The sequence below is a fragment of the Epinephelus fuscoguttatus genome, linkage group LG17, assembly GCF_011397635.1.
Source record: "Epinephelus fuscoguttatus linkage group LG17, E.fuscoguttatus.final_Chr_v1".
Classification (NCBI taxonomy): domain Eukaryota; kingdom Metazoa; phylum Chordata; class Actinopteri; order Perciformes; family Serranidae; genus Epinephelus; species Epinephelus fuscoguttatus.
Genome location: NC_064768.1, coordinates 6,869,617 through 6,887,712, shown reverse-complemented (window position 1 = coordinate 6,887,712; position 18,096 = coordinate 6,869,617). Strand labels below are relative to the sequence as shown.

Sequence of the window (18,096 nt, the reverse complement as noted above, 5' to 3'; positions counted from 1 at the left end):
TTAACCATCTGACAGCCCCTTATTTTGGTGCTACATTTTCTGAACTGTAGAACTTAGTATTCCTACGCAGAAGTGCAGCTGTGTTGTCACTGTATTATGCCGCAGGTCAGCTGTTTGGGTCAGATTGTTAGCGGTTTATGGAGACAACAAATACAAGATAATAAATCTGTGTGATTATGACAGCAATGACAAAATGCTGTTCACTGTGGAGACAAAAGGATACCTTAATGAACCACACTATAGAGAAAAAAAACTTTTGCAGAGAGACACTGAATGGATTGAAAAAGAAAGAGGGGAAGCTTCTGCAGAAACTGGAGGCCCAGAAAGAGCAGAGCTAACTGTGAGCTGTAAACACATGCTCATGGACCCAGCCCTGCTGCCTGGACTTGGTTAAAACACAACCTCAGGGTCTTTCTGTATCAGAGGATGCCAGCGCTTTATGCTTCACTGATTTAATTTATTTGTACATATCCAGTGTAATCTGAACTGATGGTTAGGTACAGCAGTGCTCTTCACCAAGTGTCTCTCTTGCTTATTTGGCAGTGTTTTTTTTTTTTTTTTTTACATTATCCACAAAGAGAATTGTTAAAACACATGTCTTGCAGGTGGAGTGTAGATGTCTTTATTCAGTGTAACTAGCCACAGCTGTTTTTATTTCTTTGTTTGATCAGTCCAGAAAAACACAAGCATGTACAATCTTTAAAATCTTTAGAAAAGCAAAGTTTGGTTTCACTCAGATCCTGCATTTCATTGAGTGACACAGAAGAGCTGAAAACAAACAACAAAACAAAACAAAACAAAAATGTGTCAAGTGCCGCCCGTGAAGTGCTGCCCCTAGCACACACTGGATACAATCGCGCTGCAGCTTGTCAGCAGACGACCACACAAAGTTATTATTACTGTTACTGAAAGATCTGTACTTCCTTCACCTCTGCATTAGCTTAAAATCATGTGTGGAGAGCCACTAATTAAGCTTGATTTCTCACCTGAAGAGCCAATCTCCAGAGCTGTGACTCACCAGGCATTATCTTTTTGCCCATTGTCTTAATAAAAACAGGAATGTGGGTAATTTAGCTCTGGGTATTTCTTGACCTCAACAATGAGTCTCTCCTCATCCATTCTTTGTCACACGAGACAGCAACAGAGTTCTCTTTATACATCAGTGGTGAGGAGAAGAGTCGAGCTGCCATAGGAGAAGAGAAAAAGAGCTGCTACGGCAGCTGGTATGTACAAGCAGAGAGAGAGTGGAGGAAAAATGCATGTATTTCTGAGGGTGGCGAGGCCGAAATAGGGCAGTGGCATGAAGTGACACGCGTCTAGCCGGTGCCAGTTGGGGTAGTACATTGAAAATAATTGTGGCACATTTGTGGATAAGCAGCGTTTGTCGCTGGTGTGTTTTGGCCTTTAGGCCTAAGCGTTAGAATATGGAATTTCTTTGGTTGAGAAAATCCTTTTACGTAGAATTTTTTTAAGGTGGCTAAAGCCTATTTTGTTGCTGCCCCTGGCCACAGCAGTACATCACTTAGCTTCTGAGGTGGTTCTCCTGTCTGTTTCTCTTAACTGGGGGCAAGGCAAATGCCATCTCCTGTAGGTAATACACTGACTATGGATAACTACCTCATATAATCCCACTTCAGAAAATCTGAATGATCCCTTTAACTTGCAGTTTCAGAGGTATTTCAGCCCTTATGGTTGCAGGCTAATAAAACCCCCACTGGGTGTTGACAGCATGCTCCTCCAGAGGCTGAAAAAAATAGATTTATCTGAAGGCAGAGCATGTTTACACAAGCAAAGACAGACACAGATATGCAACTGAAGATCAAACTACAGATGTGTGTCAGACAACTTCTGCTTTTCAGGAATACATAACTCACTCATAAAGAGCACTGACTCCACCCTGTCACAAATCAAAAGAGGCCTCATCTCATACTTGCACTTTTACGGAAGTATTTCATAGCAAAACTGATTCATGCCGAAATAACTGTCACACATTCTCCTCTCCTCCTCCTCCTCCTCCTCCTCCTCCTCCTCCTCCTCCCAGGGTCTCTACCCAGAGTCCAATGGTTTGATTGACAACACGATGTACGACCCGGTGTTTGACGCCACCTTCAGTCTGTCCAGTCCAGAGAAAGACAACCCTGAGTGGTACCTCGGACAGCCTGTGAGTCTTGTTTGGTTTAACTTATGAACTTTGGATGCAGACAAGATGATGAATTCATAGATGTTAATAAATATTTTGTATAAGATAATGTAGTTGCATCTTTGCTACAAAGGAGCTCAGTGAACATTAACTGCAAAATACCCCAAAAACAAGGTAGGCTACCATTTTTCAGTGTTTGCAGATTTTTCTTTCAGGCAGCTTATAGATGCAACAGCCTTCAACAATAAGCCACCTGTATGTAGCATGATAGGCAAAACTAAGATATTTACATATTTCACTTGATGTAAGGATATGTAAGCATGGATGGATTACTGAACGGCCACACTGGGCACATACCTGGGAGCCTTCACTTGCAAAATGTCAGATGTCAAATGAACATGAGACTCAAAATGAACACAAAAAGACAAAACAATAAAAATAAAAAAAAACACAAATTGACCAAAAACCACCAAATCTATGTGTCTTGCTCCTATGTAGGAGAGGTGGTGGGTGGGCCCCTTGCATATTTGTGCTCAGGGGCCCATTGTTTGATTTGGATCCATGTATTGTATGTAGGTTCAATCATGCGCTGGGAGGAGCAGATACAAAACAGGAAATACATCCAAAACAGACAGATTTCACAGTTTGTGAGTTACTTGTGAATTAGACTTTAGATTATGCTGGATTTCTGAGGGAAAAGGACCCTGAGAATAATCACATTGGATTTAATGCAGTAGCCAAGAAATAATGTGATCTTGTAGCTGAAGATTTAACTCAGTATAAGTGTGTTATAAATGTGTAAGTTCTCCTGAGTCTCCTGCCCTGAGTCGACATGTCCTGTTTGTCTATGTAGATTTGGCACACAGCAAAACACCAGGGGCTGAAGTCTGGGACTTTCTTCTGGCCAGGATCAGACGTCAAAATCAACGGAAGTTTTCCCGACATCTACAAACCTTACAATGGGTAAAACTGAAACCTCTGTTTTTCAAAAGCTTACTGGGGAACCAGAGTGCTGCTGTGAAGTATATCATCCTGCTGGATGATTACCTGGTTTGAGCAACATTACAAAAGAACAGGCAGTTTAATGTCTCAAACAGTATGACATGGGTAAAGTATTACATTTTGGATATTAAATGGCACTTTTAATCAACATCTAAGAAAACAGAGCACTGAAATTGAAGTTAAGACAACGTCCGCCACCTGAAAAAATCAAGTGCACTTTAAGTATACTGTCACTGCTTTACCTTGCTATCAGACTTGCCTTACCTTGCACTTCTGCATTTAGTTGCCTGATAGAAGACAGAATGAAGGAGAGTAGCAGTTAGTAAACTAGACCTTTGAACTTTCACAAAAGTGAATTCTTTGTTAGCTGTGCTCCACAATTGACTATGGCCTCTAGTTTCAGATGTGACGGGACAGTCGATACAGAGATACATTTATGTGCTGATTGCAGATAGATGCATTGAATAGTGGTTTTTGTGGGTATTTATTGCATCGTTAATGTGCCTGATATTCTGGAAACCTGCCTGTGAGGTTTTGGTGACGTGTGTGCACTATGCGCCGGTCAGCCAAACTTCCACTAGTGCTACACTCCCCCTGCGCTGACAGTAGACCTGGTTTCAGCTGGCAAGCTTTTAGCGCACTTTCGGCGAAGCCTTTTGGCACGAAACTGTCACTGCGCCAAGCTGGATCTGTCGACACCTCCCCCTGCTGTGCCGCCACACCCATCTCAGTGCACCTTGGTCTGCCAAACTACCAAACTGAGCGCGCCTCGGGTTGCACTGCTCGAAGCTCTGCGCAGGGTTCGCCACCCTGCGCCGTGCCAGGAAACTAGAGCCCTTAGTGTTTACATCAAACTTGAGTTAAGAGTTGAACTCTGTTCCTGGATACTTAAATGTGACAACAATTTGAACGCCCTTGGCAGCTGTAAGGTTGTCACTATTCTGCCAGCAATTAATGATTTATTCTTTAGTTTTTATTTTAATTCATTCCATGCATTAAGGTCAAAGAAGTTATCATCACACCTTTTATCAAAGGCAGGCAGGGCGCAACCATTATTTGACCCTGAGCCCTGCTGAGAGTTCAAAAATCTGTTCATGCAGGCATGTGTGTGAGCAACCATAGTAAGATCATTTTTTTGCTAAACAAGCACAAATTATGATGTAACAGTTTTGTTTGTTAATTATCGCAAAAAACTTGCAATGGTTGTGCCACAACTTCCTTCCTACAGTGCAGATGAGCTGTAAAGACAACTGGTGAGTCAGTTGTGTTTCCTCTTGGCCGTCACTGTGCAGTTGCTTTTACAACAGAATGATTTTTTTGGAGGACTTTTTCTTGGCAAATGTTGGAGCAGTTATCACACCCACCTTCAGGGGATAGTTCACATGTTTTGAAGTGGGGTTGTATGAGGTACTTATCCACAGTCAGTGTACTACATACAGCAGTGGGTGGTCAGCACATCCCCAGTTTGGAGAAGCTTGCAGGAGTCCAACACAGACGCTAAGCAATTTACTGCTGTGGATTGGGGGTTGAACAAGGAGACATAGCATAGCACCTTTAGCCACCTAAACTATTTCCAACTTAAAACAATCAACATCACTTTAAGTGTAGGCTGTTTCAAGACTATTTTCACTGCTTTACCTTTCTGTCAGATGATTTCCAATGTGGAAATGAATGTGTTAAATTGCTCTTCAAAATCAGACTCCATTGAGAAAAACAGTGATTTAACATTGCTGGATGCAGGAGCTGCTGGTCTACTGCTGCCTCAGTCAGTTATTTTGTCCTTGTAATTCTTTGACTTTGGTGTTTTGAAATAGTTAGTTCAGATTCACCAGAGCCAAACAATCTCACAAACTAACTAACTGATCAAGGCAGCAGTCAACCAGCAGCTCTTGTGTTCAGTGAGCCAAAATTAATGGTTTTGTCAATGGAGTTTGGTGGACTTGAAAAGAACGTAGATGTGATACTGTTATGGGCTGTCTGATGGAAAGGTAAAGCACTGAAAATACTCTGAATATAGCATACACTTTTTATGTGGCCAGAATTCATTTTGCTGCTGACCCCCATCCACAGAAGTGCATCGTAGGTAGGTAGGTATTATAATACTAATACTTAATAAAATCTGACCCACCCTTTTTAAATCATCACAACCATTGTGAAAACTGGTTCATTGTGACACAGAGTTTCTTTCCATGTTAAGTAAGTGAGGCAGATGTTGCAACAGTTTTAGTCCCTGATGCAAGTGTCCACATCTGTAACAAAAACAGCTTTGCAGCTGAATGTTTGCAGAGACTGAGCTCATATATAAAAGCTTTAGATTAATCTAAGGAAAAGCACACAAGACCATTGGCTAGAAATGAACATTCACAAAAAACATTTCATGCTCAGTGTCTTTCATCAGGTAGCATTTTATGAATTTGTTTAATCTCTGACCTGTTGAGATCTCTGAAGCAATATCAATAAAAGTTCAATCAAATCACATAAAGTCCTTTCAAAGCGATTACAAGCAATAAAGCAGGTTGAACAGAAGTTATCATCACACCTTTTAACAAAGGCAGGCAGGGCGCAACCATTATTTGACCCTGAGCCCTGCTGAGAGTTCAAAAATCTGCACAAGTTCATGCAGGCATGTGTGTGAGCAACCATAGTAAGATCATTTTTTTGCTAAACAAGCACAAATTATGATGTAACAGTTTTGTTTGTTAATTATCGCAAAAAACTTGCAATAGTTGTGCCACAACTTCCTTCCTACAGTGCAGATGAGCTGTAAAGACAACTGGTGAGTCAGTTGTGTTTCCTCTTGGCCGTCACTGTGCAGTTGCTTTTAGAACAGAATGATTTTTTTGGAGGACTTTTTGTTGGCAAATGTTGGAGCAGTTATCACACCCACCTTCAGGGGATAGTTCACATGTTTTGAAGTGGGGTTGTATGAGGTACTTATCCACAGTCAGTGTACTACATACAGTAGTGGGTGGTCAGCACATCCCCAGTTTGGAGAAGCTTGCAGGAGTCCAACACAGACGCTAAGCAATTTACTGCTGTGGATTGGGGGTTGAACAAGGAGACATAGCATAGCACCTTTAGCCACCTAAACTAAGTCCAACTTAAAACAATCAACATCACTTTAAGTGTAGGCTGTTTCAAGACTATTTTCACTGCTTTACCTTTCTGTCAGACGATTTCCAATGTGGAAATGAATGTGTTAAATTGCTCTTCAAAATCAGACTCCATTGAGAAAAACAGTGATTTAACATTGCTGGATGCAGGAGCTGCTGGTCTACTGCTGCCTCAGTCAGTTATTTTGTCCTTGTAATTCTTTGACTTTGGTGTTTTGAAATAGTTAGTTCAGATTCACCAGAGCCAAACAATCTCACAAACTAACTAACTGATCAAGGCAGCAGTCAACCAGCAGCTCTTGTGTTCAGTGAGCCAAAATTAATGGTTTTGTCAATGGAGTTCGGTGGACTTGAAAAGAACGTAGATGTGATACTGTTATGGGCTGTCTGATGGAAAGGTAAAGCACTGAAAATACTCTGAATATAGCATACACTTTTTATGTGGGCAGAATTCATTTTGCTGCTGACCCCCATCCACAGAAGTGCATCGTAGGTAGGTAGGTATTATAATACTAATACTTAATAAAATCTGACCCACCCTTTTTAAATCATCACAACCATTGTGAAAACTGGTTCATTGTGACACAGAGTTTCTTTCCATGTTAAGTAAGTGAGGCAGATGTTGCAACAGTTTTAGTCCCTGATGCAAGTGTCCACATCCGTAATAAAAACAGCTTTGCAGCTGAATGTTTGCAGAGACTGAGCTCATATATAAAAGCTTTAGATTAATCTAAGGAAAAGCACACAAGACCATTGGCTAGAAATGAACATTCACAAAAAACATTTCATGCTCAGTGTCTTTCATCAGGCAGCATTTTATGAATTTGTTTAATCTCTGACCTGTTGAGATCTCTGAAGCAATATCAATAAAAGTTCAATCAAATCACATAAAGTCCTTTCAAAGCAATTACAAGCAATAAAGCAGGCTGAACAGCATCTCAGCTGATAAAGTACTATACTATGGTGATTGTGTAACGGAGGCAAAGGGTTTCTATCTCTGCTTGGGTTGGTAGATGTTGTTGTAATGTGGTAATGTTGTCATTAACCTTTATCACCCCTGACCCTACATTAAGAGCATTACCATGGAAAGATGAGATGGCTGTGCTCATAACAACACACCCTGAGAAGCCTCTGAAGAATTCACTGTCACTAAAGCTGAAGTTGTTAAGATACATGAACAAGTACGCAGGCCCGTTAGTGAGAAATCTCTTGAAGCTGTTGCAGTCAACCAGAAATAAATGTTGTAAAATTTTATCTAGAAGACAAGTCCAGTCACTGCTGTGCTTTATCAGCCCCCTTAGTTGAGACCAAAGCCACCTTTTCCATTCTGTTCAAACAAAACAAAGCAAATTTTAATGTCACTGTTTCTGCTAAAATGTCTTTTAAAGGAACTTTTAAACCACAAAATGATCATTTGTATATCAGTTACTCAGGCTGTTCTGATTAACTATTTGCATGTTTTCCTACAGTGTAGCAACCATTGTATTTTTTTTGTTGTTGTTGTTGTTGTTTTTATCCTAACCAAGAAAGCAATTGCTGACAATCAGCTGTTGATGCTGTTTGACGCAGCACTGTGCTCTCTCTGCCTGGTTAGCACTAGCTAACATAGCATAATGTGATCATAGCATCTTAATTTGCCATTTAATATTTGTATGTATAATTTGTGAAGCACTTTGTAACACTGTTAGTGCTATTTTGCCGCTTGGAGAGAACACCCCACACCGAGCCATTAATCCACACCGACACAGAAACATGGCTTAGCTATGTGATGCTAACAGTAGCCCTGTCACTGTGTGTGTGTGTGTGTGTGTGTGTGTGTGTGTGTGTGTGTGTGTGTGTGTGTGTGACTCTGTTCCAGGCACAGAGCTCCAGTCCAACAGCAGTAGTCTCATGATAAACAGAAAGAGTGAGAGAGGCGGAGCAAGTCAATACACTGAAACTGTACAGTAAAATGAGGTTTTACCAGTTTTAAATTGTCAATTTTACAGCAAAGTTGTGGTGATCAGACAAAATTGCAAGGTTGCAGAGAGTGACTGAATTGTTGCATTCAGAACATCGCAACATACTGGACGAAGAGTTTGTAAAAGGATGTTTTACAATAGTTTTGTTGTTATTAAACTCAGCCCCCCTTTACTTCAAATCATCAAAAAAAAAATTCAGTTTTTGAATTCTTTTTTCAACGTGGAGGCATGCAAAAAATACAAAGTTTTCTTCTGGAATGCAACATAACACAGGGTGAATAATTGATTTAAAAGGCAGTTTTAGCAGAAACAGTGACATCAAAGAATTGTTTTATATAGTCTGACCAGATTAGAAGAGGAGACTTTGCTGCATTTGTTCACACAGAGCAGTCTCAAGTAGACTAAAAAAGTACAGTGGTGACTGGACATGACATCTCGATATAATTTTGCAACATTAATTTTTGTTTGACTGATACCATATCTTTTGTTCCCTGCATTGCTTCACAGTTTGAGATTTCTTAAAGGCAGACCGACAAAAAAATCATTTTGTGAGTGAAGAGGTCCTTTAAACTTATGTTCACCACTGTCACCTCTCTCTCCTCTGTCTCTTTTTTTCCCAGTAAAGTGCCATTTGAGGAAAGAGTATTCACTTTGCTCAAATGGCTTCAGCTGCCAGATGATGAAAGGTTTGTTTTTCTTCTATTCAATTCAGTAAAAGCAGTGAGGTCAATAAAGGAATCAGAATACTTTCATTCAGCAAATACCTTCAGTGATTTATCTGGTGGCGTCATTGATAAAATTCAACTTTCAGTAAAAATGACTTTTTCCTCCAGACCAGACTTCTACACATTATATCTGGAGGAACCCGATAAATCTGGACACAACTACGGTCCTGTGAGTGGAGGGGTAAGTTCACCTGACTCACTGAATCACAGGAAGTGATTTTACATTTCTTTTTACATCATATCAGTAAATCTTTAATTAGTTCTGCACATCACCTGACTTCAACACTTAATATCAAACTAGCAGTGCTGAAACAAATCCCATCATCATATATAGCCTCATCATAGCCTCATGAATGTTGGCCATTATCACAAATAATCACAGATAAGTCTTGTTGTCGCACAATTAAAAAAGTCTAAAGTCCTTTAATGGCCACAGATAAAAGATCTCCATAAAGGTTGAATCAGATGTCCAATAAATAAATAAAACAATTGCCATCCCATCAGCAGAGTCAGACTCTTTATGGGCCTTTGTGAATTTCCAGACAGTCATTTAGTGAACCTCTCAACATCATCTTCAGTGGTGCATTTATTAAATCTGGGTAATGGCATGGTCATTTTTCAGGGTTACTCAAGTGGAAACCAAATGAGCCAATCAAACTGAAGAGCTAAAGATAATCTCTTTCCCCCTAACTGTGTGTTTATATGGAAAGAAAGTCCACCCCCTGCTTGTGTAATCTTGAAGTGGGTTTATGGCCAATTTGGAGAGTAGAAAGAAAGAATGTCTAATAACATTTACAGCTCTAACTAAACATGACATCATTGTTGACAGGAAGTGTCTCTGTTCATCTGATTTTTTTTTCAGTTCGTCATTCATGGTGATGTTAGTTAATCATCAAAATTGCCTAAATGGACCATTCCCATTAACAACAACATCATGTGTTGTGCACGTCCACCCGCTGCAGACTGTTAATTAACTGGAACCACTTTGCCTTTTCAAGTGCTTCTGTCAGCTTGCCTTAAGTTCATAAGGAAACTATATGCCTGAGCCCAACCTTACATCTGAGGAACTAATTTTCTACCCTTTTACAATCCTCTTGGCACAAGCAAAGCCTTAAATTCCATGCCTGCAGGAATTCTGTCTAAGTCCCAAATTAAATAATAGCAAACAACAGGACTCATGCTGAATCAGCATCTTCTGACAGATGTCTCAAGCTGTTGGAACATCCACATCCTGTTTTCCTGGAGCATGCAGGCACCTTTGGTTGCAGACAAAGTTTTGGTATCTGAGTATCTGGTGAATGAAATGTCATGCCTCTCTGGAGTCCAAGGATTCAAGACGGACAAAGCCTCTTTTGATTGCTCTCAGCCGGAGCAATGTTAGCTCTGCTCTTCCATATAACAGTCATTAGTGTAATTTTTTAAAAAGTTCCATAACAATGACCCAGCAGTTCACTGAGGAGCTGTCAGTCTGTAAGGCTCGTTGATCTGATCTTTAGAGGTTTTGCAGGGAATTTTACCCTCCCCCTCTTTTTACTTTATAATGTCCACTGGTATATTATAAAGTGCTGTTTGATCGGTGGGTGCTTTGGAGATAGCTTTCTTTGCCAGCAGTGTCTTTACAATACATGTGTGCTACCTCAGTGATGTCCACACAGTGGGTCAACACTGACAGAGATAAAACATTTAAAGAAACTTAATGAATAAGAACTGCAGTGCATAATCTACATTTTAATAATGATTTTAATATATTCTTGTATGTCTTGATGTCACATTATATCTAAAGCTAATGGGGGCTTTCTGTGGAGAAAAGATGGGCCAGCTGCTGAATGTGTGTGTTTATTTCATCTGTTTCCTGCAGCTGATTGAAGCAATCCAGGGTGTGGATAAGATCATTGGCCATCTTATGAATGGCCTGAAGCAGATTGGCCTCCACCGCTGTCTCAACATCATCATCGTGGCAGATCATGGTAACACACAATATGTCATTGATATGGCATTATTTAAAACCAATAAATGAAGCCATGGATCCAATTAGTTGTTTTGAGTGGGTTATAGAAGAAATGGTCTGATACAATATGCAGGGCTGACATCAGGGTAGATACTGACCAGCCACAATGAGACTGATCTATTTTTTTCTTTTTCAATATCATTATATAAATCTGTGTTTTTTGTATGTTTGTTTTATATGCTGCCTTTATTTTGTCACAACTGGCCACTGAGTCAGGTTTTTGTGCCTCAGCAATCGCCTGGATAGAAATCAATTTGAAAAAATAAGAAAAAAAAACAGTGTGATAGAAGTGTAAAATGCAGGCAAGTTTACAAGAAAACATACAAAACCGCTTTTAGTTCCTCAGAGCCAAGAGAACATCAACAGTCTGATGGAGTATAATATAAGAAAGGTTAACATATCAGCTAATTACTATTGCAGGTATGGAGGACACAAGTTGCAACAGGAAGGAGGTGCTGCAGGAGCTGGTGGGAGACGTCAAGAACTACTGGGTCACTGAAGGAACATTCGGGCGCATCAGAGCCAAAAACAACGAAACAATTTGTGAGTAAACATACTGAAGCTACCTGCTCTAACAACCCAATTGTGAGAAAAAAAAATGCTTCTGCAAACCACAGATTCATTACATTTTTACGTTATTATGTAGAAGATATGTTGAAACTTTCCTGTTTATGCACAAAAATCACTTGGTTATGGTTAGGAAAAGATGTTTTGGCTTAAAATACCCACTTTTTGTACCAATATCCCTGCTGGAAAAACAGCGACGGGTCCCTAAAAACACCTATGTTTGGGGCCTAGAAAATTGCTGGAAACATGGCAATGACATGCTAAAAGACAACTGTTTTTGATGTCTGTTTGTCTTGAACAGAGCTCTGCAGCTTGGCAGGCATCTCGTCTCGGTGTCACACTATCCACCGTCCCCTCCACTTCACAATGACAGTCAGCTCAGTTACTTCGTCAATTTAGAAATGTTGACATGATGCCTGTAAAATGTGCAATTTATTTGTGGTTTGCAGAAATGTACAATGCTAACATTGTAGCAACTGGGCTGGCTACAGTACTGCTGACTGAGTAAGAATAAGAGCTGCTGTTGTCAGGTGATAGCTCTGACCCACTATACACTAAGCTGCACCCACCACAGTCAAATGAAAGCAGTCGAGTATGGAGATCTGAGATAACATAAAATGCTTGCAATCAGGCAGTCTTTGTGTGACACATAATAACATGATTTTGATACCAATGGAGCTACCCAGCACTGGACACATCCACCCGAAATTTTAGAGCATATGCATTCCTCTCACTGAAAACATTAAAGTTCCAGAGGACTTTTATTTTGACAAAAACAAAAACATTTACACCATGTATTGATGAAGAAATGCACAAATTAGTGCATAAAATATTGTAAAACTGTCACAGTTTGGTTAGTTTAAGGTAGGGTTTAGGTTTCTACTTTGTTAGAATTAAGAAAAAATCTTAATTCGGGTTCAAATGAGCATGTTTTTTACGCAACTTTAGTTACATGTGTTGTAGTTAGCTTATATTATGTCTGTGACACAAGTTAAGTGCATTATGTAAATGAAAATAAATCAGCACTGACTTTTGGTGTCACATGGGACACAAACAGTGGTCTCCTAGATGAAAGTCCTGTTTGTTTGACACATCCATCCACCTTGACCTCATCCCAAAGCAGACTTTGCTGCTCTTTATACTACGCCACCTGAATACCCCCTTTGCTCCTGCATGATCATTATGGCCACTAGAGGTTGCCACCTAACAATAAATGTAAATATGGGTTGTAGTAAACTGCTTGTTCAGATGACCTATATGGACTATTTTTTGAAGGAGGACAGTCTGAAGCCGTCACAGTGATGGAGTGCATGGATAGAAAACAAGGAGCACCCACCAGGGCTGAAAAATGATGCCAACAGGGAAGCGTTAAAAACTGCAAAACTGCAGTCCACTTGAGACTGGCTCCAAGAGCAAGTTAATCTCCATAGGCCATCATGTTAACATGTCCAACCTCACAGCAGAAATAAACATGTTTACACCCTGGTACAAAAAACTGACCAATCAGACCAATCATTGCATTCAGTCTGAATGCAATGATTGGTCGGAGTTTTCTTAGAACGATATGAGAATGGTATAATTATGAGTTTTTATTTCTGGTGGAATTCATTTAAATTCTAGTTTGCCATCACCTTATTAATAATAGTATTTTAGCCTGAACAAAGAAAAGTGTAAAATTTCCAGAAAGGTAAGTCTTGCTTTAAATCCAGAGTAATTACTAATCACGTTGACCATGTTGATATCTTCTAATTCATAAAAAAACATCAAATGTAATAAGATGAAGTAGGCATCAAGATCTTGGATTTCTTGTATTAGATCAGTTTTTCAATCTTAAGAACAACTTGGAGAGTTGATTCTCAATCTTACAAATAATAACATGGTTAAGATATCACTTCAAGTTATATCCTGATTGCCTGGTTTGGTTTGGTGTAACATTAAATTGGATAAATTAAAATGTTAACGTCATTATTTTTTCCTTTTCAAAAGTGGATTCGGCCGGACTCATTGCTAACATGACTGTAAGTGTTCCATGCTCACCTACATGTTTAATTTACAGTGGAGTTTCTAATGAAATGATGACCTGCATGCAGTAAAACTTACATTTAAAAGGACTTTATTGTTATTTTCCCTTGAAATGCTAAAAAAATCTCACATTTTTTGCCAAATATAAGAAATGTACTATTATGAAATTGTGTTTGTGGTTATTTCAGTGTAAGAAGCCTGACCAAAAGATCAAGCCATACCTGAAGGCCAACCTGCCAAAGCGCCTCCACTTTGCAAACAGCCGTCGCATTGAAGATGTTAACGTCCTGGTTGATCCAAAATGGCTGTTTGAGAGGTATCCATGTCCGCTCTCCATCAATTTTTTATTTTTTCATTATTGTTTTTTTTTTTTTTTTTATCGCAGTTATAGGCTGGAGTTTTAGACCCTTTTTGATAGCAGACACCAATGTTTACAAAATACACTGTCATGGAAAGTACAGATCACACACAAATAATGCCACAGATTAAAATCTGAGCTGTAACAAGAGGCACTGCTTGACATCACAATGAAAAGACTGTGGGCTGTGAGAGGAATTCTAGCTGATTTTAGTTTTGTGGTAAACTGCCTGGGAGGTGGAAAAACTACAGTATTATGTTTAAAATTAGTTGGGTAAGACATGAAAAAACAGATACAAGTATTAAGAGATAAATCATCCTGTAAACAGGTCATTAGTCTACTTTTCTAAGAGACTGATGATGAAGTCTCTGCAATGCTCTACAGAGCTAATTGAAACCAGTGACTTTTATTGAACACATCCTGTCCTTTTCTCTAAATGCCCCTACCAACGCTGTTTTATTACTTCACACACTCCAACTCTGCACACTGAGCATTTAAGTATTTATCAAAGACTGAGCAGATTTTTTATGCTTAAGTTAAAAATCTGTTCCTCACAGATACCCAGGATCTCTCACATTCTGCTCTGGTGGGGCCCACGGCTATGACAACGACGTTGAGACCATGCATGTGAGCCCTGACAATTCTTTGACTATTCTGATCTATTAGCCATCAATCAACAGTAATGTCAACAAAAAAACTTCTGCTACCTTTCAGCTCAGTCGTCAGAAAGAAATGTTGGTATTGTAGATATTTGTGAACCACAGATATGTTACATTTGTATGTTATATGTAGTGGATACATTGAAACTTTTGTCTCAACAGCGCTGTGGTTAATGTGTAGTTAGGTTTAAGCACAAAAAAGTTACATTATACAGTTACTTGTGGTAAGGAATAGATGATGTTTTGGCTTAAAATACCAGGTTTTGGGGGCACAGTCCCACCTGGAAAAGCAGAGATGTCTTGGTAAAAAAAACAATGGCTTTTTATGGCACTACCCCTGCAGGATTAACAGCAACAGGTAACTAAAAAATACTCACATTTGGTACGTGGAAGTCACTGGAAATAAATGGAAGAATGACAGAACTGAGTGGGATCGAATAGGATAGGATATCAATACTATTATTTTCAGAATAAGTGTAAATAAATAACAAGACAAAAAGAGCTGTCCCATTATTCCCAAACATAATAACAGTCACAAAATGATTCTGCAGCGACAGAACAAGCATTTCGCATCAGTTGTGGGAGGCTTTACAGAGGCACACGTCTGCATTACCTGGCTGCAAGGTCATTAATAAGGTCATTATATGACAGCTTCTGAGTGAATTCTGCATCGATGCTGATCACAGAAAGACTACCAGATGTGTCTGTCCCATTGTTGAATGCGGGTATGTTTTTAATGGTTTAATGAGCTTAAGTTCCAAAAATCTTCACTGAGCAGATGCAACTGATGTATAAATAACTCTATTATTAACCTGTAAGAGCAAGCACAGCACCTGGCGAGCTTGTGTGTGTTGCAGCTGAGCTGCGTTCACTGAAACTATCAGCAGCACAGCTCAAACCATGGTGCATCTCAAAGGGCCGTAACTGGGAGAGATTATGCAATATGTACAGTTATGATTGATAATAATCGTATTGAGCTGTTTTGGTGCCAAATGTGGCACTGGTGCCCAATGCACAGCACATGCTCTGCTCGCCCTTAGCGGTAGTGCTGGTGACAGGTCACTAAAAAACAACCGGTTTTGTTGTTTGTTGGTCTCAAACAGTGGTCTGCAGCTTGGCAGGTGTCTCACACCATCCACTATCCCCTCCACATCCAGATGACAAAGTCAGCTCATGTACTACATAATACTACATACTAGAAATGTTGATATGATATGTAAACACAAATAAAATGTATCCATGGCTGGCAGAAACGTATAATTCCAACATTTTCTTCTCGTGACTGAGCTGTCCATCTGAAATTGAGAAAACATTTCTCTATCACTGCAATTATCTGCAGATTTCTTCCATATAGTTTTATTGCAGTTATGTTTTATAATTATTATCATTATTATTAGTAGTAGTAATTCTGTTTTGACCATCTTGACCCTTTTTTCCCAATAATTTTCACCATTGCAGCACTGAAATAAATGCCTCAAACTGTTCTTCTTAACTCTTGTCTTGCAGGCAATGTTTGTCAGTTATGGCCCCAAGTTCCTGTACAAAACAGAAATGGAACCCTTTTCCAATATTGAGCTGTACAATCTTATGTGTGGTGAGTTCATATGTGTGTCTTGGCAAATCACCGCTTACAGTAAGCATCCAAATCAACTGCAGGCTGTGATGAGTGGTGATTTGACTTGGAGTCTAATCAGAGCTTTAAAAACCAAAAGACTGTCAAAATCAAAATAAAGCACTGATATTACCTGTTGCAGTCAGATGAATGTGCAGAGACATTTGCTGGTGATAAATAATAAATCACAGTGACTGTTTAGTCTCCCTTAGTTTTTATCATCAAACGTAAACCTTTTGTTAAGAGTCGCTTGGGAGCAGATGGTGGTTGACACTGAGCTGCTGAGAATTTACAAAGCTCAGTTGTCAGAATATGGACATTGTGGAAAGAATGATGAACTAAAAAAAATGCACCGTTACTAAAAAAGCCCCTGTTTGCTCCTGCTTTACCACACAACACCACCACAGCTAGCAAAAGAAACAACACACTAAATGTTTACTGAGATATGTGACTCATGTCATGCAAGATTTCAGCCTATAGATTCATTCTTTGAAAAGAAGCTTAAATCTAAACTACACACACTGTCGTGACCAAACACATAGTGGTATGCTCCACAAAACTAAACAGCTTCATGTGTTTCATGCAGACGTGATGCAGATCTCTCCTGCTGAAAACAACGGGACCCATGGCAGTTTGAACCACATCCTGAGGCAGCCCTACTACACACCAGTGCCTCCTGCAGAACAGAGCAGGCCAGTTCAGTGTCCGTTGATCAGCCTCAAACCTGCAGACGCCCTGGGATGCTCCTGTCCTGCCCTGGTGAGTATTGTCAGGCTTACGTATTGCAGAGCAGAGTTAAGATTTTGTTAAAAAGAAAATGATCATTAATCCAACATATAAAATAACTGATAAAATAATCAGTGTATCCCCTGTAACTTCATGTGTTTGTGGACTTTGTGAACTGCCAGCAGTTTAGCCTTTTGGCCATCAGCCAACTTGGATTTTTGGAGCCAAAAGTGACCATTTTTGGACATGAGGGTGGACCTAATAGACCATATCTCTAGCTGCTAGCTTGGTTAGAACAGTGCATTTCCAGCTATAGTCAACAGTGATAATGTTAATTTTCGCTGGTGAAAATCAGGCTTAAAACCATTGTAACAAAATGTTCTTATTGAAAAAATTGAACATGAACAACTCCGAGAGGCCCAAACACACCAAAATGACATCAAACTAATGGCAACAAAAGCCGACTGTGAACACTACAGCCAACGGCTGCATCTGCGTGAGAGACACCGGTACTCTGTATATGTCACTCATACAGGAAATCGGAAAACCAACAGGATGAATTCAAAATGCTACTTAGCCGGTTAGCACATTAACAAAAGAACCTGATGTTGAAAGAACAAAGCATATTTATCATGCACTAGCAAACAATTACACAAACCATCATCAACAGTATCTGCTTACAAGTTCAGTGACTAAAAATTTAACCTTACCTAATATAACAGGTTTGTTTTGATCTCATTCCCTCTTGATTTTAGTACTTTGTTTGCTTACCTCACCAATGTTTCTCTTCTCATGCACTGAGCTGGACTGTCAATCAGAGTGATTTATTTCACCAGAGGGCCCCGCCATTCAACATGCTGAATCAGCTAAAAGACAAAGGCCAACAAGGGCCTTTGACACAGCCTCAAGTGGACATACGAGGAACTGCAGTTTTTGGCACTTACAGTAATGTTGACTTCATTCTTCAGCCCAAGAGATTGCTGCTTGATCCGACATAATTTTTAAAAGATTTAAAAGATAATGAAAGACTACTTTCATAATCTGAATAGGAAAACAGAGAAGAAACAGTGAAGACACATGACTGAGCTGGATTGGCCACAGGGCATACCGGGCAATGCCTGGTGGACTGTTGGCATATTCTGGGCTGGCGCAATCGTAATTTACTTAATGTAATTATGTAGATATTTTTTAACGGCTGTGCCG

The 18,096-nt window shown here is 39.6% G+C and overlaps 1 protein-coding gene across 1 annotated transcript in view; it reads left to right on the top strand.

Moving 5' to 3' along the window:
- LOC125904193 (venom phosphodiesterase 1) overlaps positions 1 to 18,096 on the top strand; it is an 85,849-nt gene that overhangs the window by 30,683 nt on the left and 37,070 nt on the right. Inside the window, exons 8-18 of the mRNA XM_049601442.1 lie at positions 2,042 to 2,161; positions 2,994 to 3,103; positions 8,837 to 8,902; positions 9,050 to 9,122; positions 10,800 to 10,908; positions 11,370 to 11,492; positions 13,503 to 13,534; positions 13,727 to 13,854; positions 14,454 to 14,523; positions 16,062 to 16,149; positions 16,754 to 16,926. Coding sequence (XP_049457399.1) covers positions 2,042 to 2,161; positions 2,994 to 3,103; positions 8,837 to 8,902; positions 9,050 to 9,122; positions 10,800 to 10,908; positions 11,370 to 11,492; positions 13,503 to 13,534; positions 13,727 to 13,854; positions 14,454 to 14,523; positions 16,062 to 16,149; positions 16,754 to 16,926 — 1,092 coding nt within the window. The remainder of the gene's footprint in view (positions 1 to 2,041; positions 2,162 to 2,993; positions 3,104 to 8,836; positions 8,903 to 9,049; positions 9,123 to 10,799; positions 10,909 to 11,369; positions 11,493 to 13,502; positions 13,535 to 13,726; positions 13,855 to 14,453; positions 14,524 to 16,061; positions 16,150 to 16,753; positions 16,927 to 18,096) is intronic.